This window comes from Anguilla anguilla, chromosome 4 (assembly GCF_013347855.1).
Source record: "Anguilla anguilla isolate fAngAng1 chromosome 4, fAngAng1.pri, whole genome shotgun sequence".
In the NCBI taxonomy this organism is placed as follows: Eukaryota; Metazoa; Chordata; class Actinopteri; order Anguilliformes; family Anguillidae; genus Anguilla; species Anguilla anguilla.
In genome coordinates, this window is record NC_049204.1 from 15,327,592 (window position 1) to 15,345,702 (window position 18,111).

Consider the following 18,111-nt stretch of genomic DNA (forward strand, 5'->3'; position numbering starts at 1 on the left):
ATCCAAACACGTTACAAAGTAATACTTAATGCGACAGGGTGAAATTCAAATCATGAACAGTTTGAGAGTTCACAGATTCTGTAAACCCCGCCTCGTGCGTGTCACGCTTCTTTTGCTTTGTTAGAAATGGTGCATTCGTGTACGTGAAAGGGCAAGATGTGAGATTGCCCCATTTAACACTGAATGCACTGGCGTCTCCAGTCGACTTGCTGCTGACTGCTTAGCGTGCGCGTGTGTGTGTGTGTGTGAGAGAGAGAGAGAGAGGGGGGGGGGGGGGGTTGCACACACCATTGATATAGCTAAAATGCGAACTCTATACAACTGCAAACTACAACATCCATTGGGCACACATGTTATTTTGCATGTACACATGACACAACGTTGTGTAACTTTTTGGTTTATCTTTTCATCTTTTCATGACTGTCTTTATGTAGGCCTGTCAGTAACCCATAGCAGTGAACGCATACAGCAATCAAACTTAGCACATAGTTGTGTTCTTTTGCATTTTATAAGTAAGAAAAAAATCACACTGTCATTTACACTCAAATGAATTTAATGAATAATTCATTACTCAAAAAGAGGGAAAGTGCTTAAGAATTCACCATTCAAGTTTTCATTTCGAGTGCATTATCCTAAACAACAAATGATATACAAAACGTGTAAATCACAAAAATAAATATTTAATTTCATGTACACAACCAGTGACTTCAAATTTCTTGTCAAAACTGACCTCAAGTATAGCAAAAACAGGAGATAGAAGAGTTCAAGATCCAAAAGCAGTGAGACCATGCAGTTGTAAATTGATAACATCACTTACTTCCATTCCATCCTGCTGACCCTTCTTAAAATGGAACTACATTTCAATGCCAAATACACGAATCTCTCCTTCAAACGTCGTTTAAATAACCATGTTGTTTTCTGCACAATGAACAAAATAGCTTATTGGTAGGCTTGTTTTACAGTTATTAGAATAGTCCACGGACTGCAACATTTGACCCCCAATTGACATTCCAGTGTACTATATGACAAAAGTGTAAATGCGAAATAGCATTGGTCGCCTGCATCGAAAAACTGTCAAAAACCATGTAACGGGCCCTACTGAAACCTGTGTTTGTACAAAAAATATATATTGTAATTTCTAATTGTTCTGGGGATATTCGACGTGTTGTAATCCATGCTCATGATTAGCCGTAAAACCCTAAAGTAATATAAGGTCCAAAATCTATCTGTCACGAACATCGTGAAAACGTTCTGACGCCTCACAGACATGCATATTTTTGAATGCAAAATACATTCACAATGAGACTAATAGGCATTGGCGTTTTATAGTGGTTTTGTCGCGTGCTTAAGTTACTCACTGACATTAGTGGAAAGGACGCTGACCTCGAAAATATTTTGTTGTTCATACTGTCGGACTGCGAGGGCCATGGGGCTATTTTCTGGTTGTAAAACTACTCAGACTTAAGGTAGGCCTCATTAAATACCCATTAAAAAGACAGTGTATATGTTAAATAAGGATATATACATTCCAAACAACACGTCAGCCTCGGGAATATTAATTAAAAAAAATTAACATCTGATTATTTAATTCAAAATGTACAGGTCGAATTTCAAGAGGTGAACATACCAGTAACACAACGTGACTTTACATTTCTCATAACGCGCGCGCGCGCACATACACACACCCACCCCCCCACACACAGAGACACACACAAACAGACACACACACACACACACTCGCGCACGCACACGCACACACACAGAGAAATGGTCAGTGAATGTGTTTGATTTTATGACATGATTATAAGCGTTTTAAAACATGCGCTTATTTTTAAGGACTTAAGGCTACACTCCCAAATTTTGTTCGCAAGAAAAACGTTGTCTGTAACGTTTCACCAGAAAGCCTAAATTCAGTCTGTACAATAAAACAGTGCTAGTTTATCAAAATTTGGCTAAGAAAGTAAGGTGCAACCCCTGCCAAGTCTTTCACTTCAGCCTTCGGGCCTGAAAGAATAATACGAATCACCTTATGTTCCAATAAGAGATTTTTAACAAATTGGACGTTACTGATATATTACATTATACTGACTTCTTGTTGGACAATTTGGGTTAAGCCTTGCCCAGGGCGCGTTACACAAAACGTTTTGTGCCTGTAATATTATCATTGGTAGGCTATATAAACGACATTCTTTTTAAATGCATACGCAAAAACAAACAGTTGGTAGTTGACAAGCTGTTGATATTTCCTGGTGGCTTGTTACTCTTGCTAAATTCGACGGAAACTCATTTGAATATTATTTAGCGAAGTAGACGAGAAATAAACATACATTCATGTTTGCACATATCTCAATTTACTACTGCCAACAGTAGGACTTCCAATCATTTGATTAAGCTTTTCATTTTATACATGCTATTTTTGTTTTCCTTTCCAGACGTACGCTACTTCTCAAAAAAACATCTGTTCTTTACGGTCTACCAGGCCTCTGTATTATTTAAAAGTGCAATGCACGAGGTTTGTGCTTTTGTTCAGTGTTCTGCAATTTGTCCATGAATGTGCTAGCAAGATAGATTTGGTGTTTGTTGTTTGTCTTTTTTCGTGCAAATCCGAACAGCTCCTCCTGATTGTCAGTAATTAAGGCCATCTGTGGTGGGCCTAACAGTCAGGGTTGTATATTTGTGTGTGAGCACAATCACAAAAGAGTAGGATACAATTCCCCCAGCAAAAAATAAATAAATAAAAAATAATAATAAGAATAATAAAATAAAATTTAAAAAAAAGAAATTTAACCACTCATAGAAACACACAAGCCAGCCATTCTGAGAAAGCATGCACGCACTTAGAAATAAATATAAAAGTAGAAACCAACATTATGGAGAAATCGAAAAGTGAAAAGTTCCTGTTGACAATACTGTGAGGAGGAAAGCTACAGCAAGGTTGCAATTGGTATCTCAAGAGGGCAAAATTGTAAATAAAATCAAATTATTTTCAGTCATTGAAAAAATAAAAATAAAACTCTCAAAACAGTGCGGCCGAAGTTTTGCAAAAGAGTCTGTCCTGGGGGGAATCAATACAAGTGAATTATACTTGATTCAATGGTACAATCCAGTAGGCCTGCTGCAAATGTTGAGAATTATTACAACTCATTTGAAAAACCATTCTGCGCGAATGGATTCCATCGTGTCAAACTGTTTTGTGTTCGTTTCAGTATAAATCCTTGAGGTACTTGTTATTATTATTATTCGTCGGGCCGGTAAGTCTTGAAAGTGGTCCAACTCAAAATAAGTAACATTGTAGTTACAGGAGTTCCATAACCATGTAGACTGCTTATCCAGTAAAAGGTCATCAGTGCTTGTAGCTCCATTTTAAGACTTTTTCGTAGTTTTTGGTATAAATCACCAAAATTATATCGTAAAGACTTAACCTTTCCTGCGCTAAAATTTCCGAAATCTGTGACTTGGTGGGAGGGGTACAGCAGAACCACCAAGCTGCCACTTCCACACAGGATGAGACCGGTGAGGCTGTTTATCCTTCATAGAGTTCAGAGAATAAGCGGGGCTCAAATCCCCATCACTGCCAATAATTAGCGACGGCGGAGACGGAAAATTTTCCATGAAGTTGAAAGGCCTTTTCACAGCTGCTACATTGCTTGATGCACGTTTGCGTTTACTCCCGCCCGTAAAATCCTCTGGTGATCCTTCATAATTCTCTGTCTTACCTGTAGATCTTGGGGTCCTGTAAACTTTACCATTTAATTTCAGTTGTGTCGTCGGAATTCCAGACTGTTTCCCCAGTACCAGAGTCCTATAGTTTTTCCTTACCCTCGCACCGTTTTTGTACTCTCCGTCCTCCGGATAAGGGGTGCTTAAAGTGCTTTGAGATTCCGGGTGTACTGAGGGAGACTTTCGGGGAGTGGTAAAGTCTCCAGCGCACTCGGTGGCTTTAGTCGCATTGTTTACACTGTGTATTGGTTTGTCCTCGCCACTCGGATATTGACCACTGGTGATGTCTGGCTCATTTCTGTTGCATTGGTATTTCCATACAAGTCCATTACCCTGACACGAGAATTCATACTCGTCAGATATTTCCTCTACTTTAATTTTAACGTTCCGAAGCAGAGTTTGCGGTGTCTTTACTGATCCGTTGTTCTCGCTGTGAACATCGGTGGGTGTGCTGGGCTCCTCTACTTCTGTCTTGATAATGTTATGAGGTGGGGGTAGTTGAAGGCAATGGCTAATTTTCGGCTCTTTTTTTAAATGTACGTCAAATGAAGGATTGTTCTCGGTGAACTGAGAAACTATTGTTTCTTTGTCTCTGACACAGTATGAGATCAAGGCTTGTGGGCATTTGTTTGCCTGTCCTGATACCCTTTGTAGAGGAAACTCTTTGTTTCCCTTTGAACTAGGTGAAGACCCTGTTTCAATAACACTGTTAATTGCGGGGTCAGTCCTCTTTGGATCATTTGGAATTTCATTTTCAATGTGTGACAATGTCCTAGAAAACCTTTCCCTCCTGGTTTCTGTAAAACAACTTCCAAGAACAAGCGGGAATGCCTTTCGCTGCTTTGATACAGTACTATCCTCGTGTTTGTTCACAGAGGTTGTGCGGTTAAAGTCAGCTTTCGGGAGCTTCCTGGTGAAAATGCCGTAATCCAACTCAGTTGTTCCGCTCTGATTTGTTGTGCTGTGTTGGAGACTACAGTGAAAAGACGCTTGCGGTAGTGGAGGCGCTTTATTGCTGAGAGCTGAAAAACTGGTACGCCTCATTCGAATGCTCTGCAACGAAACTTGGCTCGCAACAGAACTTGAGTCAGATTGGGAAGAACTCTCCTCATCTGAACTGACGTCTGATGATTCTGACACAGAATCATCTTCCTCCTCGTCGGAGGTTGCGGAGTTACTGGTAGTTGACAAACTTGACCCAAAATCCGAGTCATCGACTCGTTCGGAGTAAGAACTTGACTCGGTGTCACTACTGCAGCTCTCCTGGAAATTCCCGATATGTTGGTGGTCGAGGTATAACCCGTGCTCGAGGTAAAATTTGTTTAAAGAACCGTTGGGTACTTTTGCCTTGCAGCATTTCGGGACAAATAAAACCTGACGACTGCGTCTGCCTGTGCTCCAAAATTGTATGCCAGTGTCCTCGTGCTCTCCTTTCCCTTTATAAATTAGGTCGGTAGTGCTTGAGCGCCTTGACTGTGCCGCAATGGCGGAATGACAGAGTAGGGGTTGTCGGGTGCATACAACATTCCGAATAAACGAATGATTTGAATTAAATGCTACACAATTGCTGGGAATCTGAGAAGTTTCATAGTTTTTGTGGGATTTGCATTCCGACTTTGTCACTGCTTGGTAGCCGCGGCACGCGAATTTACTGTAAATTTGAGGTAGATTGGAAGCCGGGGGTGAGGCAGCCCCTTGTCTTCCATGTCTGTTTTTAAATGAGAAAGTCTGAGGAACCCCGTGCAAACTTAGCCAAACTTTTTCTTTCCAGAAATCGTCGTGGGGTTCTGGGTTGATCTGGTCGTCACAGGTATCCTCTGGTGAACTCGTGTTCGTTTTTCTTTTTTTGGATTTAAGCACTCGCTCCGTTTTGCAAGAAATATACAAAGCTTCCACGTCTTCCCTTGAAATCAGAGTACATTTAGCCGCATGGAAAGCTATAGAGTTTATTGCTTTGAGTTTTCGCAATTCCTCCAGATCACAGTGATGCTTCTTCACGTTGAGGTGGTCCATTCGTTTATGCACAGTAGTCCTTGGAATATTTTTCAAGAGGTCGGTGAAGACTTGAGAAAGGGCAAACATTTGCTTGCCCTTGATAACCAGGTACCCGAGTTTAACACCCTCCATCTCTTCATAACCAGACTCCAAATCGCCCATTTTGTCTATTGTATTAATCCCCACATCTGGCGCGATGAATGTCCACAGCAAACAGTTCTTTATTTCAAGGCATTCTGTTGACAAAGCTACAGATAACAGTCAGAGTGTCCACGCTGCGTCAGTAAGTATAAAACTTCTGCAAAAATAATAAAAATGCACGACTGCAAAAATAATAAAAATGCATGAACAATTAATCCATTGCCCTGGGCCCAGCATTACTGATGAAATGTATATGATGCACACAGGCAGGCTGCTGTCTGCCTGTGTTCTTGTACCTGCGGTCTTTCGTTTCCCTGCTCAGCCAGAGTGAGAGGGATACAGAGAGAGAAGAGAGAGAAAACGAGAGAGAGAGAGAGAGGAGAGAGAGAGAGTGAGTGAGTGAGAGAGAGGGAGAGAGAGAGAGTGAGCGAGAGGGAGAATAAGAGCCGAAATGCAGCTGCTATTCCCGCTGCTGGTTTAGCAACAAATAAAATGACAGAGGGAAGTGAGCAAGGCTGGAGACACCTTCATCAATTAATGCCCCAAAGCCGGCGCTGATTGGACGCCACTGACAGGTGATGCAATAAAAATTGATATTCCACCCCTTTCCACCCCCGCCCCCCCACAATTATCGTACTCTTGTTCTCCCACCTCTATTCTTAAAGTAAATAATGCAGCTACGGCATGTTGATATTTCATTATTGTTATTTAAACAAAGAATAATGTAAAATCGAACGCCCATTAGTCTGTTCAGCGTAGGCATACATTTTAGTTCTGAAACAGTCCGGTCGTTTAGACTGACACAAGCTATTTTATGTACCTTGTATTAAACTATAGGCCTATCTTATATCAACTGTTACACCTACGAAAAGTAGGGTCGTGCTCATAATCACAAAGAGTATGCTATTTTTCTGTGCTGTTGTTGTTGTTTTTTTTTTTTCAATTAATCTGGGCTATAACGGCACAGGACAGCTGTTCAATCTTGTTTGAAGGCCAAGTCCTCTGAAATTATAAATACACGCTGGCCGTTATAGCCTAATATTTTCACTTTTTGTTTTTAGTAGGCTACAGGTCACAGATTTTCATTACATGCGGCAAAAAGTTACAACTGTGGTATAGCTATCTGCCTTTGTGACGTTCAGCACTTCGCATTGTATACAGAATCACTCTATGGTAGTTTATATGAAATAATCTTATTTGTGATTTATTTTGACAAAATTTACATTTAAGCTGATTTAAGATTAGTTTTGTAAAATATACAACATTATACAGTTGTGTTACATTACACAAAATCGAAATGTTCTTTTTATGATCTACGTTCAAGGTGAAATATATTTTCTCTGAACGGTTGAACTACAAGCTGTTATAAAGGATATCGATACTTGCCTAATGTATCAAGCAGGAGATGAATTAGTTTGTGTGTGTGTGTGTGTCTGTCTGTCTGTCTGTCTGTGGCCTATACATGCTCTTTAAAGAATTCCAAGGGGAAAATCCCTCCGTTCGTGCAGGACGACAGGAAAAATCCAACGTAGCGGTGCAACGTCGCCATCAAGTTTGTTTTGGCATTGAACTGTAGCCAAATTCCTTATACGCTACTATACCTCGTAATGTGATGCGAAAATATGACCACAGTATTAATTCCGCCAAACTGCGAGAAGAAAATTGATGAAGCCTCATATTATCTGCACAAAGGTCAGCCGTGTTAACCTCAGAACGTATAGCTACCGCTTCCTGTTATGTCCTTTCCTTATTGTTCATAATTTTCTTATTGTCTTCCCTAATATTCACTTAGAACGTGCCTTGGCGTACGATCACGCGCTGTTTGTGATATACACATGCTCGGGGCTAATGCTAATCCATGTTCAGTTCTTATCTCTGAACACAAAATAGTCTTGATTTTATTGTTGGCTACGTTCCGTATCCTTATACAGGGTGAGGAAAGCTGCTAATTATATTTAGATTTAGATTGTCCGTAAACCCGCTTGCGTCTGTCCTTCTGTGTGTCTGCCCGCGTGGGTTTGGAACCCGATGGATTTACATAGTTTCCAATCTGTTTGCTGCTGGGCTGCAGACAGAACGGTGCATATACTTCCATGTGCGCTCTATAGGTCGTGTGTGTGTGTGTGTGTGTGTGTGCGCGCGCGCGCGTGTGCGTGCGTGCGTGTGAGGGAGATAGGGGGTGGCCTCGTATTTTATATATAATGCTGTCGTTGTAAATGCATGTCAGTGGGAAAGGAAAACGTCACGCTGTGTCTTATCATCATTCAAGATTGCTCTCAACATAAAATAACCTAATCTATTGTTTATTATTTGGTTTTGGGAGCTACAAAACGCCGTGGTTAAAAAATAAATAAAAAGCCTATACATTTACGCTACTTCTTAACTGAATGCATTTTTCTATTAGTATTTTGAAAGGGGTAAAACTTCACGCTGTGTCATGTTATCAGGCGAAATTGCCCCTTACATAAAAAACCTATTCTGTATTATTTGCGGAAGAATAACAATGCTGTGGTTTATATATATATATATATATATATATATATACACACACACACACACATTCAACGAATTCACCGATTTGGATCAATTAATCTTAATATTTGTAAAGTCGCCGTTTAATATTGAAAGTGGCTCTGTGATGATGCGTCTTGCACACCGGCGCTGCTTTTCTACTCCTGACTTGCTGGAGACCGCTGAGATAGCACTGAATAGAAAAAAATGTCGTGGGGCCCTCCGCAGATATATGATAGCTGCTTTAGCTAGATTTGTAGGCTACACTCTAGGGAATGCGATCAATAGCGTCTAGCTTTCATTGCGGATTATGACATGGCAACTTTTAAAAAGATAATCTGCCATACACAGAAATTCTAAATCGCTTGGTTTTGTAGGCCTACCTCTCATAGAAATACAGGCCTTATATTTTCAACATCTAGTTTATTAAGTGTGTGCGTGTGTTTGTGCGTGCATGCGTGCGTGCGTGCGCGTTGCTGGGGCTTGGGTGGGAGGTGCGCTTGCCATATCCTGCTCACGGAATCAGACATTTTCTGTAAAAAAAATAAAATAAAAAAAAATAGGCGTACATGCTTTTATTGTTCATTATGGTTTCGGACCATTTCCTTCTTGCTATCTCATTTAGGGAGGTCCCTTTGATTCGATAAACCAAGCAGTGCTGTCCCAAGATCAACACGCCGATCAGACGACTGAATTTTAACGTTAGTCTGGTAGGCTGTGATTGCTCGCTCGAGATCCAGCCTTAGATAGAATGAAAAACGCAAATATAAATACTTTTTGTGTTTTTTAAAACATATATTAGCCAGTATATTCAATAAAAGTCGGTTTATTCACGCTGGACGGATAACGTTAAAGTTTGTCTTTTATGGTGTAATATACCTTAAAACGTATCAGACCAACATCCCAGTGATAACCACTGTATAATTCTCATATTTAGACTGCTTAAATAACAAATAATTCACTCATACAGGTCTACCTTTACACATTTTATTTGTTTGTTCATTTGCATATTTAAATTTTCTAGTGCGAAGCCCAACGCTTAGCTTACCTGAAAGTGAGCGCAATGAGGTGCTTGTGAAGGAAGTCAGTGGCCAAAAGCACTAGATTCAGCTTCTGTATGTTAAGGGACTTGTCCTAACTTCACATCAGGCGACCTTTAGACAAGTACATTTGTTCTAAGCTGTTTTACACTATGCGTTGTCACATAAGCAACCTCAATGGAAAAATATACCACTGTCAGAAAAAGGGGCATGGTATAGGTGTCCGTTTTTGTTCTTTAAGGTACAATTCCTTTTAATGTCTCACTGGGTCACATTTGTACAATACTAATGTAGGGTAAAGGGTACAATGGGCGTACCTTTGAGTACTGCCCCAGTGAAAAGCCATTGTACCCCTATAGGTACAATTTTTGCATATTATTCTGACAATGCACTTCACCACCAATAGGCCAATGAAAATGTATTGCTGTTTCTGTGGACGTTTCTATACAAAGTCCTTTAAATTAAAATCGGAATCAATTTCTAGTCTGCATAAAAGTTACTGAACACGAGTCGTTATTGAAACATTTAATATTATTATATGTTGTATGTGTATTACATTATATGCATTTCGCCATACTAATAGTGTTATATTTATTTAACTACGATATACACATTTTAACATGTATTAAGATATGGATCTACATTGTTTCTCTAGTTTGAAGCAACAGCAAGACAAGCGACATTTGGAGTTTTTGGAGGACGCTCCCACTTTGCACTAATATTAAAGTAGTAGTAAATTTAAGCAGCACAGCTTGATCTGAGTTTTTTATGCCATTGAAAGAAGTACGGATATGATCATGTGCCAGAATATTTGTATTACACGGATCCTGAAGTTTGACGTATTGATAACAATATGATCTTAAAGTAGTTTCCTGTGACAAGCCAGGCTATGTCATCACAAGCCCATGTCATACCTAAATCAGTTCGGCTCCCCGTAAAGTAACCCTACAATAGGTCAATGTATTGCATTCCATTTCTGTTCCACACTACCAGTAATACAGCGACATGAACCCTTTTCATGACCACTGACCTATACAGAACTCTAAACAGCTAACCAGCTTCCGCAAAGATTCAAGAGACTCAACAATTCAAACCTTCCTTCGTTAGATATGTCAACTGAGAGAATAGGCAGCTCTGGTCCTGGAGATGCTCTTCACAGAATACCGGTAGTTCCAAGGCGTACGTAGGCCTATATGGTACAGAAGGTCTCCGAATCTTTGTCAGTAGCCTTATATCACAGTCATTATTGTTGAAATATTTCCAGTTGACATAGCATATGTGGTATACCGGATAAAAGGAAAAACGAGATACAATGCCGGTTTAAATAACTTTCGTAATGACGTACAACTATGCTTTACAGTGTATTGCTACTGTACGTTCATACTGCAACGCTAATTACTGTCATTAATGCATTACATCATGTATAATTCCCTGCAATTGTTGCCTTTTTTCGCTATTTAACCCAGTTATCTAAACTTTTAACGAGTTTTCAATTATAAATCGTGTTTGGTTGAAGCCCTTAGAAATGTATTTATATTTTTTAACCTGTAGGACAGTAAGTCTATTTAAAGTATAAAATAAAGTTATTTTTAGCATTATGAAAACTTTACAGGCTAATGCCAGCTAAAAATCAGCATTCAAGATAATGGAATTATTTAATCAACAGCATTTTACAACTTACTCTACTACACCTTTGCCAAACATGCACATACACCAAAATTCACAGTAAACTGTTTAGAAGTTATTTAAATATCTATACGTTTAATGGAATTAGAACAAGTGAGATGTAGTGCTGTGGACGAAATCCAAGAATAAAGGCAAATCAAGTTTCGGTCATTTACAGGAGTTGAACTGCAGAAATTTGTGTTGCTCTCAAAAGATTATTTGCGCCCATTTTTTCCCGTTCGGTTTGATTCGTGCAATAGGCTACTCGTAAACGTAGGCTAATTATAGACTACAATCAAAGAATGTATGTTCCCTTTTATTAACGGTTACTCCCCAATTGACATTTTACTGTTTTCACGCAGCAAAATGTAGCCTACGCATTTACTTTATCAAACACAGTTTCATAGTCTTTATACGTCAAAATATAGAAGAAAAAGTTCTTTCCAGCGGAGACATTCTTCGCGGGTTCCTTCAAAGTGCAAGCCTTCACCACAACGATTTCTTCCAGGGAAATTAGGATGTGCTTGGAGGGTGCAAACGTGACCGATTCACTAAGCGGGGGTTCGCATACTTGCAACAACGTGCTCGGATTCTCAAACACAGAGGAGAAATACTTGGGATGGAAAACAAATGTTCCCGGGCACACATTTATCATATAGATAGGAATTTACTTTTCTTGACGACCGTGAGCACAAAGTTTGATGGAGAAGCTTCCATATTAACGCGAGTGTAAGGTAAGACTTACTTTTGTCCGCACTGCTCTTAGAAAACAATGGTAGAACAAAGGACAACATCGTTAACTTTTCCATACTTAGTGTAGTCCCTTTTCCCTTGTTGCAAGTGATATACTTACACTGTTTAATCGACTGAACAGTGTGCTTCGTGTAGAATGGATATCCCTTAAATCGTATTTGTTTACTTAAGTTAGACTCAGGTCATAAGTATTTGTCGGTGCACACGTTTACTATATTTATCATAGTTAATATGGGCCTAATTGGTGTAGACTTCATTACCTTGATCTGAAGCGTAATCGAATACTTAATCTCTTACCAATGGTCAAATGTGAAACTGGAATGGACTCAACATCTCTTAGGTCTGTGCCTGCTTTACTCTAAAACGCAAATCAGGGAAATTAATAACTTGGGTTACTTGCATGCGGATTTAGAGGAAACACCAATATAAAAGAATGCTTGTGTTATAAAAGACCATAAGCATACTATCAAATAAAAGTTTGCAGTTCTGATGTAGGCTATTAGCCTATTTCACATCGCTGTTCAAGCTGCGATGCCTCTAACTTCATGGAGCTTAGAAACAGACAATATGTTGACATTTTGTTTTACAAAAGTAAACTTTTTCCGAACCCACGCCTAAAAATGTAGGATGCATGTGGTTTTGTTTTTTAACGTCGTCCAACATATCCAGGTGACATCAAATTAAAATATTACATTTGCAATCCCTTAGCAGAAGCTCCTATCCAGAGAAACGTAAAAGTGTATAACATTAGGATTAAAAACGTGAGATCTCACCACGGTACAGAAAGCCCATCTATAATCACTAGGTGTAAAGGTAACCGAAAAAACCAACAATTAGTGTTAAACCTTTCTTCATAAGCCCAGCACCAACGCGAGAATACGCTGTCCTGTGTTAGGAACTTAATATGTATTATGCAATCTGAAATACAAGTGTGTGCGAGTTGGGGGAGGGGCCGGATAACCTTTCACCTTGTCCTGTTGTTTCTTCGTATTTTTGTAGACCCTCGTATTACCCACAATCCTTTGCGTAAACTGAAATTGTGCCCTTTCCTCTTTAACCTCTCCTCGTACCGGTTTTAGGGAGACTTACGCACAGTTCGAGACGGCCGTACAATGATTAAGAAAACATTATTGGAATTGGATGATTATAAAAGTGAGTGAGGTGATTTTCTGTGGACACCTTTCGTATATTATTATTTAAAAACTGAAAAAAGACAAAACTACTTGGTCATTAGATCTGTTAGACCTATGTATACGTCGAGCTTGTATCCGGACAGTCAGAAAAATACATGGACTGTTTTACCAGAGAGAAAAGGATTCACATTTTGACTATTCAGTTATGTATTGATTTGTACTGTTATTTAAACTCTGTTGTGATGCGAGTTATTTTAAGGTAGTATCAGCAAACCCCGCTTTGGGCTATATAAGCCAACAAGTTAGGATATTCCATAGGTCAGGTAACTTGCTATGCTACTTTTTATATCGTAACTTCATTAAGCTGCAAATATGATTAGCCTACGCCACATTTTAAATCAAGTAGGCTAGGCTGAATGTATAATGGTGGAGGTTTGGGTTAACAGTCAAACAATACTCACTCTGTTTAAAAAAACTATTCTACACCAGCCATCGATTTGCTTCCATTTGCAAAATGTTCATGGAATGCCAAAAGATCCAAAAAGCAAAACCCTTAAACAAAAGTTTCCTCATCTATCACGGCCTGCAATAAAGCCTTTGCTTAAAACCAAGTGTTTCATAATTATTCATGGGCTATTGTTGGTTCCAAGGCATTAATGGAGCATGGGTGATTTTTTGACGAGAATTATAAGATACGGGGACTTAAAAAAATATAGCCAATAACCAACCCACACACGTCTTAGGAAACAAAGACTTTACATTCACCGCCACCAACCCCCTTTTACATGTAGGTAGCCTAATATAGGCCTGCAATAAAACGCAGTAAACTAAAAGCGTTCTGAGTGGAGAGGATCGGCCTGCTACAGGACCATGCTGTTCGCAGATTTCGAGTAAGGTTATGGTACAGAGTAAACTAACTCGCAACCGTAAAATATTCTCACCGAAAATTCAGAATCTACACTCCCGTAAAATTAAGTTGACTCGAAAAGGAAAGCTCGCCACATTCACCTAAAATAGCCTACCACTGCTAGAGTTAAAAGTATGTTGTGTCTAGGAACATTGGGTCGAAAACTTTATTGACAACGCGAATCAATGGATTTTTGACAGTACGTAGGCTACTTGATGAGTCTGCCTGCTATTCAAGCATATCACAAGCAGATGCGAAATTAGCGAAGTAATCAGTTTTCTTCTGCTTCTTGCATATTTAACCTACGTTGATTTATTGGAGTGTTAACTCAATATTGTGGGGAAAAAGTGACTTGCTGAAAATGTTCTCGTAGGCTTACGTATTAGTCCAAAGCGCATAGCGGAACGATTGAACAGCCTGCAATTTCTTTAATTTGGTGAACTGATCAGCTGATCCTTCATTGATTTCATCTCATAGATAGGTCTTCGAAACCCCTCCACTAAAAAATTGCGTCCCTGATTTGATCAAATGTAGAAGAATTGTAAACCGATTAATAGTAGGCTACTACAACTGTTGAACTACTCCTGAACGTAGATGAACCCTGACACGAGAGATGATCTTTGTTTTATGAAACAAGCAAATCAATAAACTATTGACTGGACTCAATAAAATCATTGAACTACTCTCCTAATTTTCTGGAGGGATGCATGGTTTTAAATAATTGTAATCGTTCTGTAAATGTAGGCTAATTGTATTGGTATTCAAATTATCAGTTACAATCTAGCACTTTTTTTAATTTATGTGCTGTGGTGTAGCTAATGCATGTGATTTCAACGACCGTTCGCCTAACACCTTTAATGATATTCTTAGACTGGGCAAAAAAAAAAACGCGCGCGTGTGTGTGTCACATAGAGAGAGAGAGGGAGGGAGAGAGAGTAGGCTACGCAGCTTCTATGCATGAGCATGTCGACTGGGGAAATCCGTGTTTTTCATTTCTTGGCATTCTATATTTGCCCATCGCAAAAAACCGGCCATTTCGATCTTTATATTACCGGTGCAAAAATGGTTTAATTAAAATGAGCAAATAAACATTTGCGCGATAATAAAAGTCCACAAATTTTGGCATTTTATATTTTTAACAACTGATGTATCAAGCAAGAGAAGGAGGGTGGTCATAAATTAAGATGAACTTTGTTATGCTTACTCGGAACCAGTAATTCCTATAATACTGCATTAAAGCAGAATGCTCTAGTACGTAATATTTTCAAAGTGGTGTTCAGGCAATACTTACTTGCACATTAGAGCTTCTCTATCCTCTGCACCATGAGTAACATTTGTTTTACGGCTGACAATAACCGTGATTATTATTCCTGGCCTGGTTATTCACTGCAGTAGCTCATATAGGCCTACCCTATATGCTTTAGGCTGGTAGGCCTATTGCTTCCTGGTGTGTCGACATCAATCCCACGCTAACATTTCTTCACGCAGAGATCGTTTCAGAATTATTTTTGAGTTCAGTGGAATAAATGATTTTACACCGCAAAGCCCGTAACCCCGTTTCACATTTATAATATATAACACTAAAGAATGCCACTCCAATCTCCATATGTTTAAAATAGTGTTTTTCGGCCGATTCAATAATATTAAAAATAAAGGTTATGTTTACACGTAGATTACATGCAAACTAATTTTCCCACAAATTGAAATTAAACATAAAAGATGCGGGTTAGTTTGGCCTTGAATTCCATTTTATTTTTATTGAAAATATTATTTGACGCTGTCCTCCAAGCAACTGACCTAATCGGTCTCAAATAAATGAATAGTCCTAATGACAAATAAAAGTCGACATATAAAGCATACATAAAACAATATTTAGAATGAATCCTATATTTGAGATTATTTAACATTTGAAAATGTTTAGAAATTAAGGGCAATAATCTGTGCATCTTTTCCTATACAATATTTATGAAACGATCAAATATAGGCTACTAATCCGTTGTGTTGTTTCATGTAGGTGTATGTGCCAGTGTTATTTATATGAGTAACGTCACCGAAATATTAAAACAAATGTTTATCTAAAACAACACACTTCCAAACAAGACCACAAAGTTGTTACTGCAGAAAGGCTTTATCGTTTACTCGTATCGCTAAGCCTTTTCATTTATTGAAAGGTTGAGTAGCACCTGATTTTTTTCCAGTGAAAGAAAGGACACTGTTGCCAACCCCACTAATCAGCCCTTAACAATACAATTTGATGTTCAAGTTATTATTCAAACCAGTAGCCATCTGACGAGAAAAGGAGTTGTTCTACCAGATTTTCCATTTCTGATTAACTATCAAGTTTAATTCTGGTTTTCCTTTACTCAAACAAAATCAGTAATTTAGGTAGTCGAAGTGCCAGAGGTAAGATGTATAGCACATCCAACCTTCTCATTTATAACAGAAAACATGGTGTCAGCGTGTCTCAAACCTGTTGAGTTAAAAACAGTATCACGTGCTGTCTTCATGCTTACCTCTTAAAATAAATAAAAATAAAAAACATTCTGGCATTGTGAGTCCAAGTCCATAACTATAATGTTTTGTCCTTAACATTAAATGATGCAATTAGGCAGGTATCAATTTAAGATTTCTTGACAACACTACAATTTTCCCTATAGTTGATAAGAATTGATTGAAATAATGTAAGATTTGCTCAATGAAGTTAAGATAAAAGGCATTGTAGTGGGGTTGAATCTGGCTGTCACTCTGGGTATCACTCTGGCAATCAATGAACTACAAATACATAAACATTGCAAATAAAAATATGTATTAAAACACAGTGGAATGAAATGTAAACTGGATGATGGCAACACACTGCACATGTAATTGTAACACAACCTGTATGTCTTAGACCTGAGATTTATCAGGTGGAAGGAAAAGTCAATCCCTTTTGGTGTTGACAAATGAATGTAGCAACAGTCTGACACTGTGAGTAAACTGTGTATGTGTAAAAGCCAAATAATTAATTTTTCAAAACAAAACTTGTATTTGTTGTTAGTGTAGTCTGGAACAATTAAATGAGTGAATGAATGAATAAATAAATAAACATATTTAATACATTTACAGAGTGCTAGTTATTTCCCCAGTAAAAGTGTCCAGTGATTTAAAAAAAACTTATTTAGAAGCATGTCTTAATGACCATTCCATTTTAGCCTTCATGCGATATGCTTTGCTCCTTATATATATATATATATATATATATATATTTCTCATATGGTCCATTAATTGCATTTGATTTAAAGTTCAATGAGGTAATATGAGCGCTTGCAGTGAACCTGTGACATATGAAGGGGCAGATGAATAACTGCTCCAGAGTAGAGTGTGTGATGAGTGTGGAAGCCTTGTGTCTTACAAGAATAAAACTGGTACGCAGTAAGTGTCCCACAGGCACAATATTTGAATGCCCTGTGCCTGGAGTGAGAGTGCGATTCAAACAAATATATGAAAGATTATTTATGGCATGCATGTGCAGGTCAAGTCAACAGGAAAATCTAATGTGAAAAGAAACACATACATAATATTCATTGTTTACATATTTTGTGTTTGCCACAGAATTCTTTTTATATGTTTTTTCCCCCCACAGTCAGGCAACCTTTGAAAACATTTTTAAAATTCTCATTTTCACTGACTAGATAAGGCCACACCTCACTCACCTTGATATAATCCACTGGTTCTCCACTGCATATCCTTGAATTGTGTTCAAACTAGACTACCAAGTTGACTCACATTTTCTAATATGTAAATCAAGAACTTGTGTTGATGACACTGGGTGTCTGTGTAATTGCATATCATAGTCCTGAGCCTCAGTCCCAGTTGTGTGGCCTTTCCTTCAACAATCATGTGGTGAAAAATCCCTAATTATCACCACAGTCTGTTCTAGAAGTTGTGTTCAGTTTCTTATCAGATATTTAAAAGTATTTTCATACATATCCAGTCTGCTGGTGTTGTAGGAAATCACTTGAATATCCTATTCCCCAAATGGAAAAGTTCAGCCTTATGCTGTGCTATAGAAAATACACCACCACATGATTCCATATTTCCCCCACCATAATTTTCATGACAGATTTACACCCTGCTGGTTTGAGCAGTCCAATGTTTAAAGGTTTGGGCAAATGGGTCCTATTATTTCTCTGATGCTAGACTAAGAGTATGCGTAAATTGTGCTTTCCAATGTCTCACAAAAGGTATTTCTTACTTAACAAATGCC

General features: G+C 38.5%; 2 protein-coding genes across 2 annotated transcripts in view; one reads left to right on the plus strand and one right to left on the minus strand.

The window, feature by feature from the left end:
• Positions 1-2,997: 2,997 nt before the first annotated feature.
• Positions 2,998-5,976, minus strand: skida1 (SKI/DACH domain containing 1). Its single transcript, XM_035412766.1, has one exon. The coding sequence runs from the start codon at positions 5,875-5,877 to the stop codon at positions 3,433-3,435; it is 2,445 nt and encodes an 814-aa protein (XP_035268657.1). The 5' UTR covers positions 5,878-5,976; the 3' UTR covers positions 2,998-3,432.
• Positions 5,977-11,451: 5,475 nt separating this feature from the next.
• Positions 11,452-18,111, plus strand: part of mllt10 (MLLT10 histone lysine methyltransferase DOT1L cofactor) — a 74,180-nt gene continuing 67,520 nt past the window's right edge. Inside the window, exon 1 of the mRNA XM_035415679.1 lies at positions 11,452-11,806. The gene's annotated coding sequence lies outside the window, so the exon portion shown is untranslated. The remainder of the gene's footprint in view (positions 11,807-18,111) is intronic.

What these genes read in the sequence shown, in the direction of transcription:
- skida1 (XM_035412766.1), bottom strand. Translation starts at nt 5,877, where the DNA reads ATGGGCGATTTGGAGTCTGGTTATGAAGAGATGGAGGGTGTTAAACTC.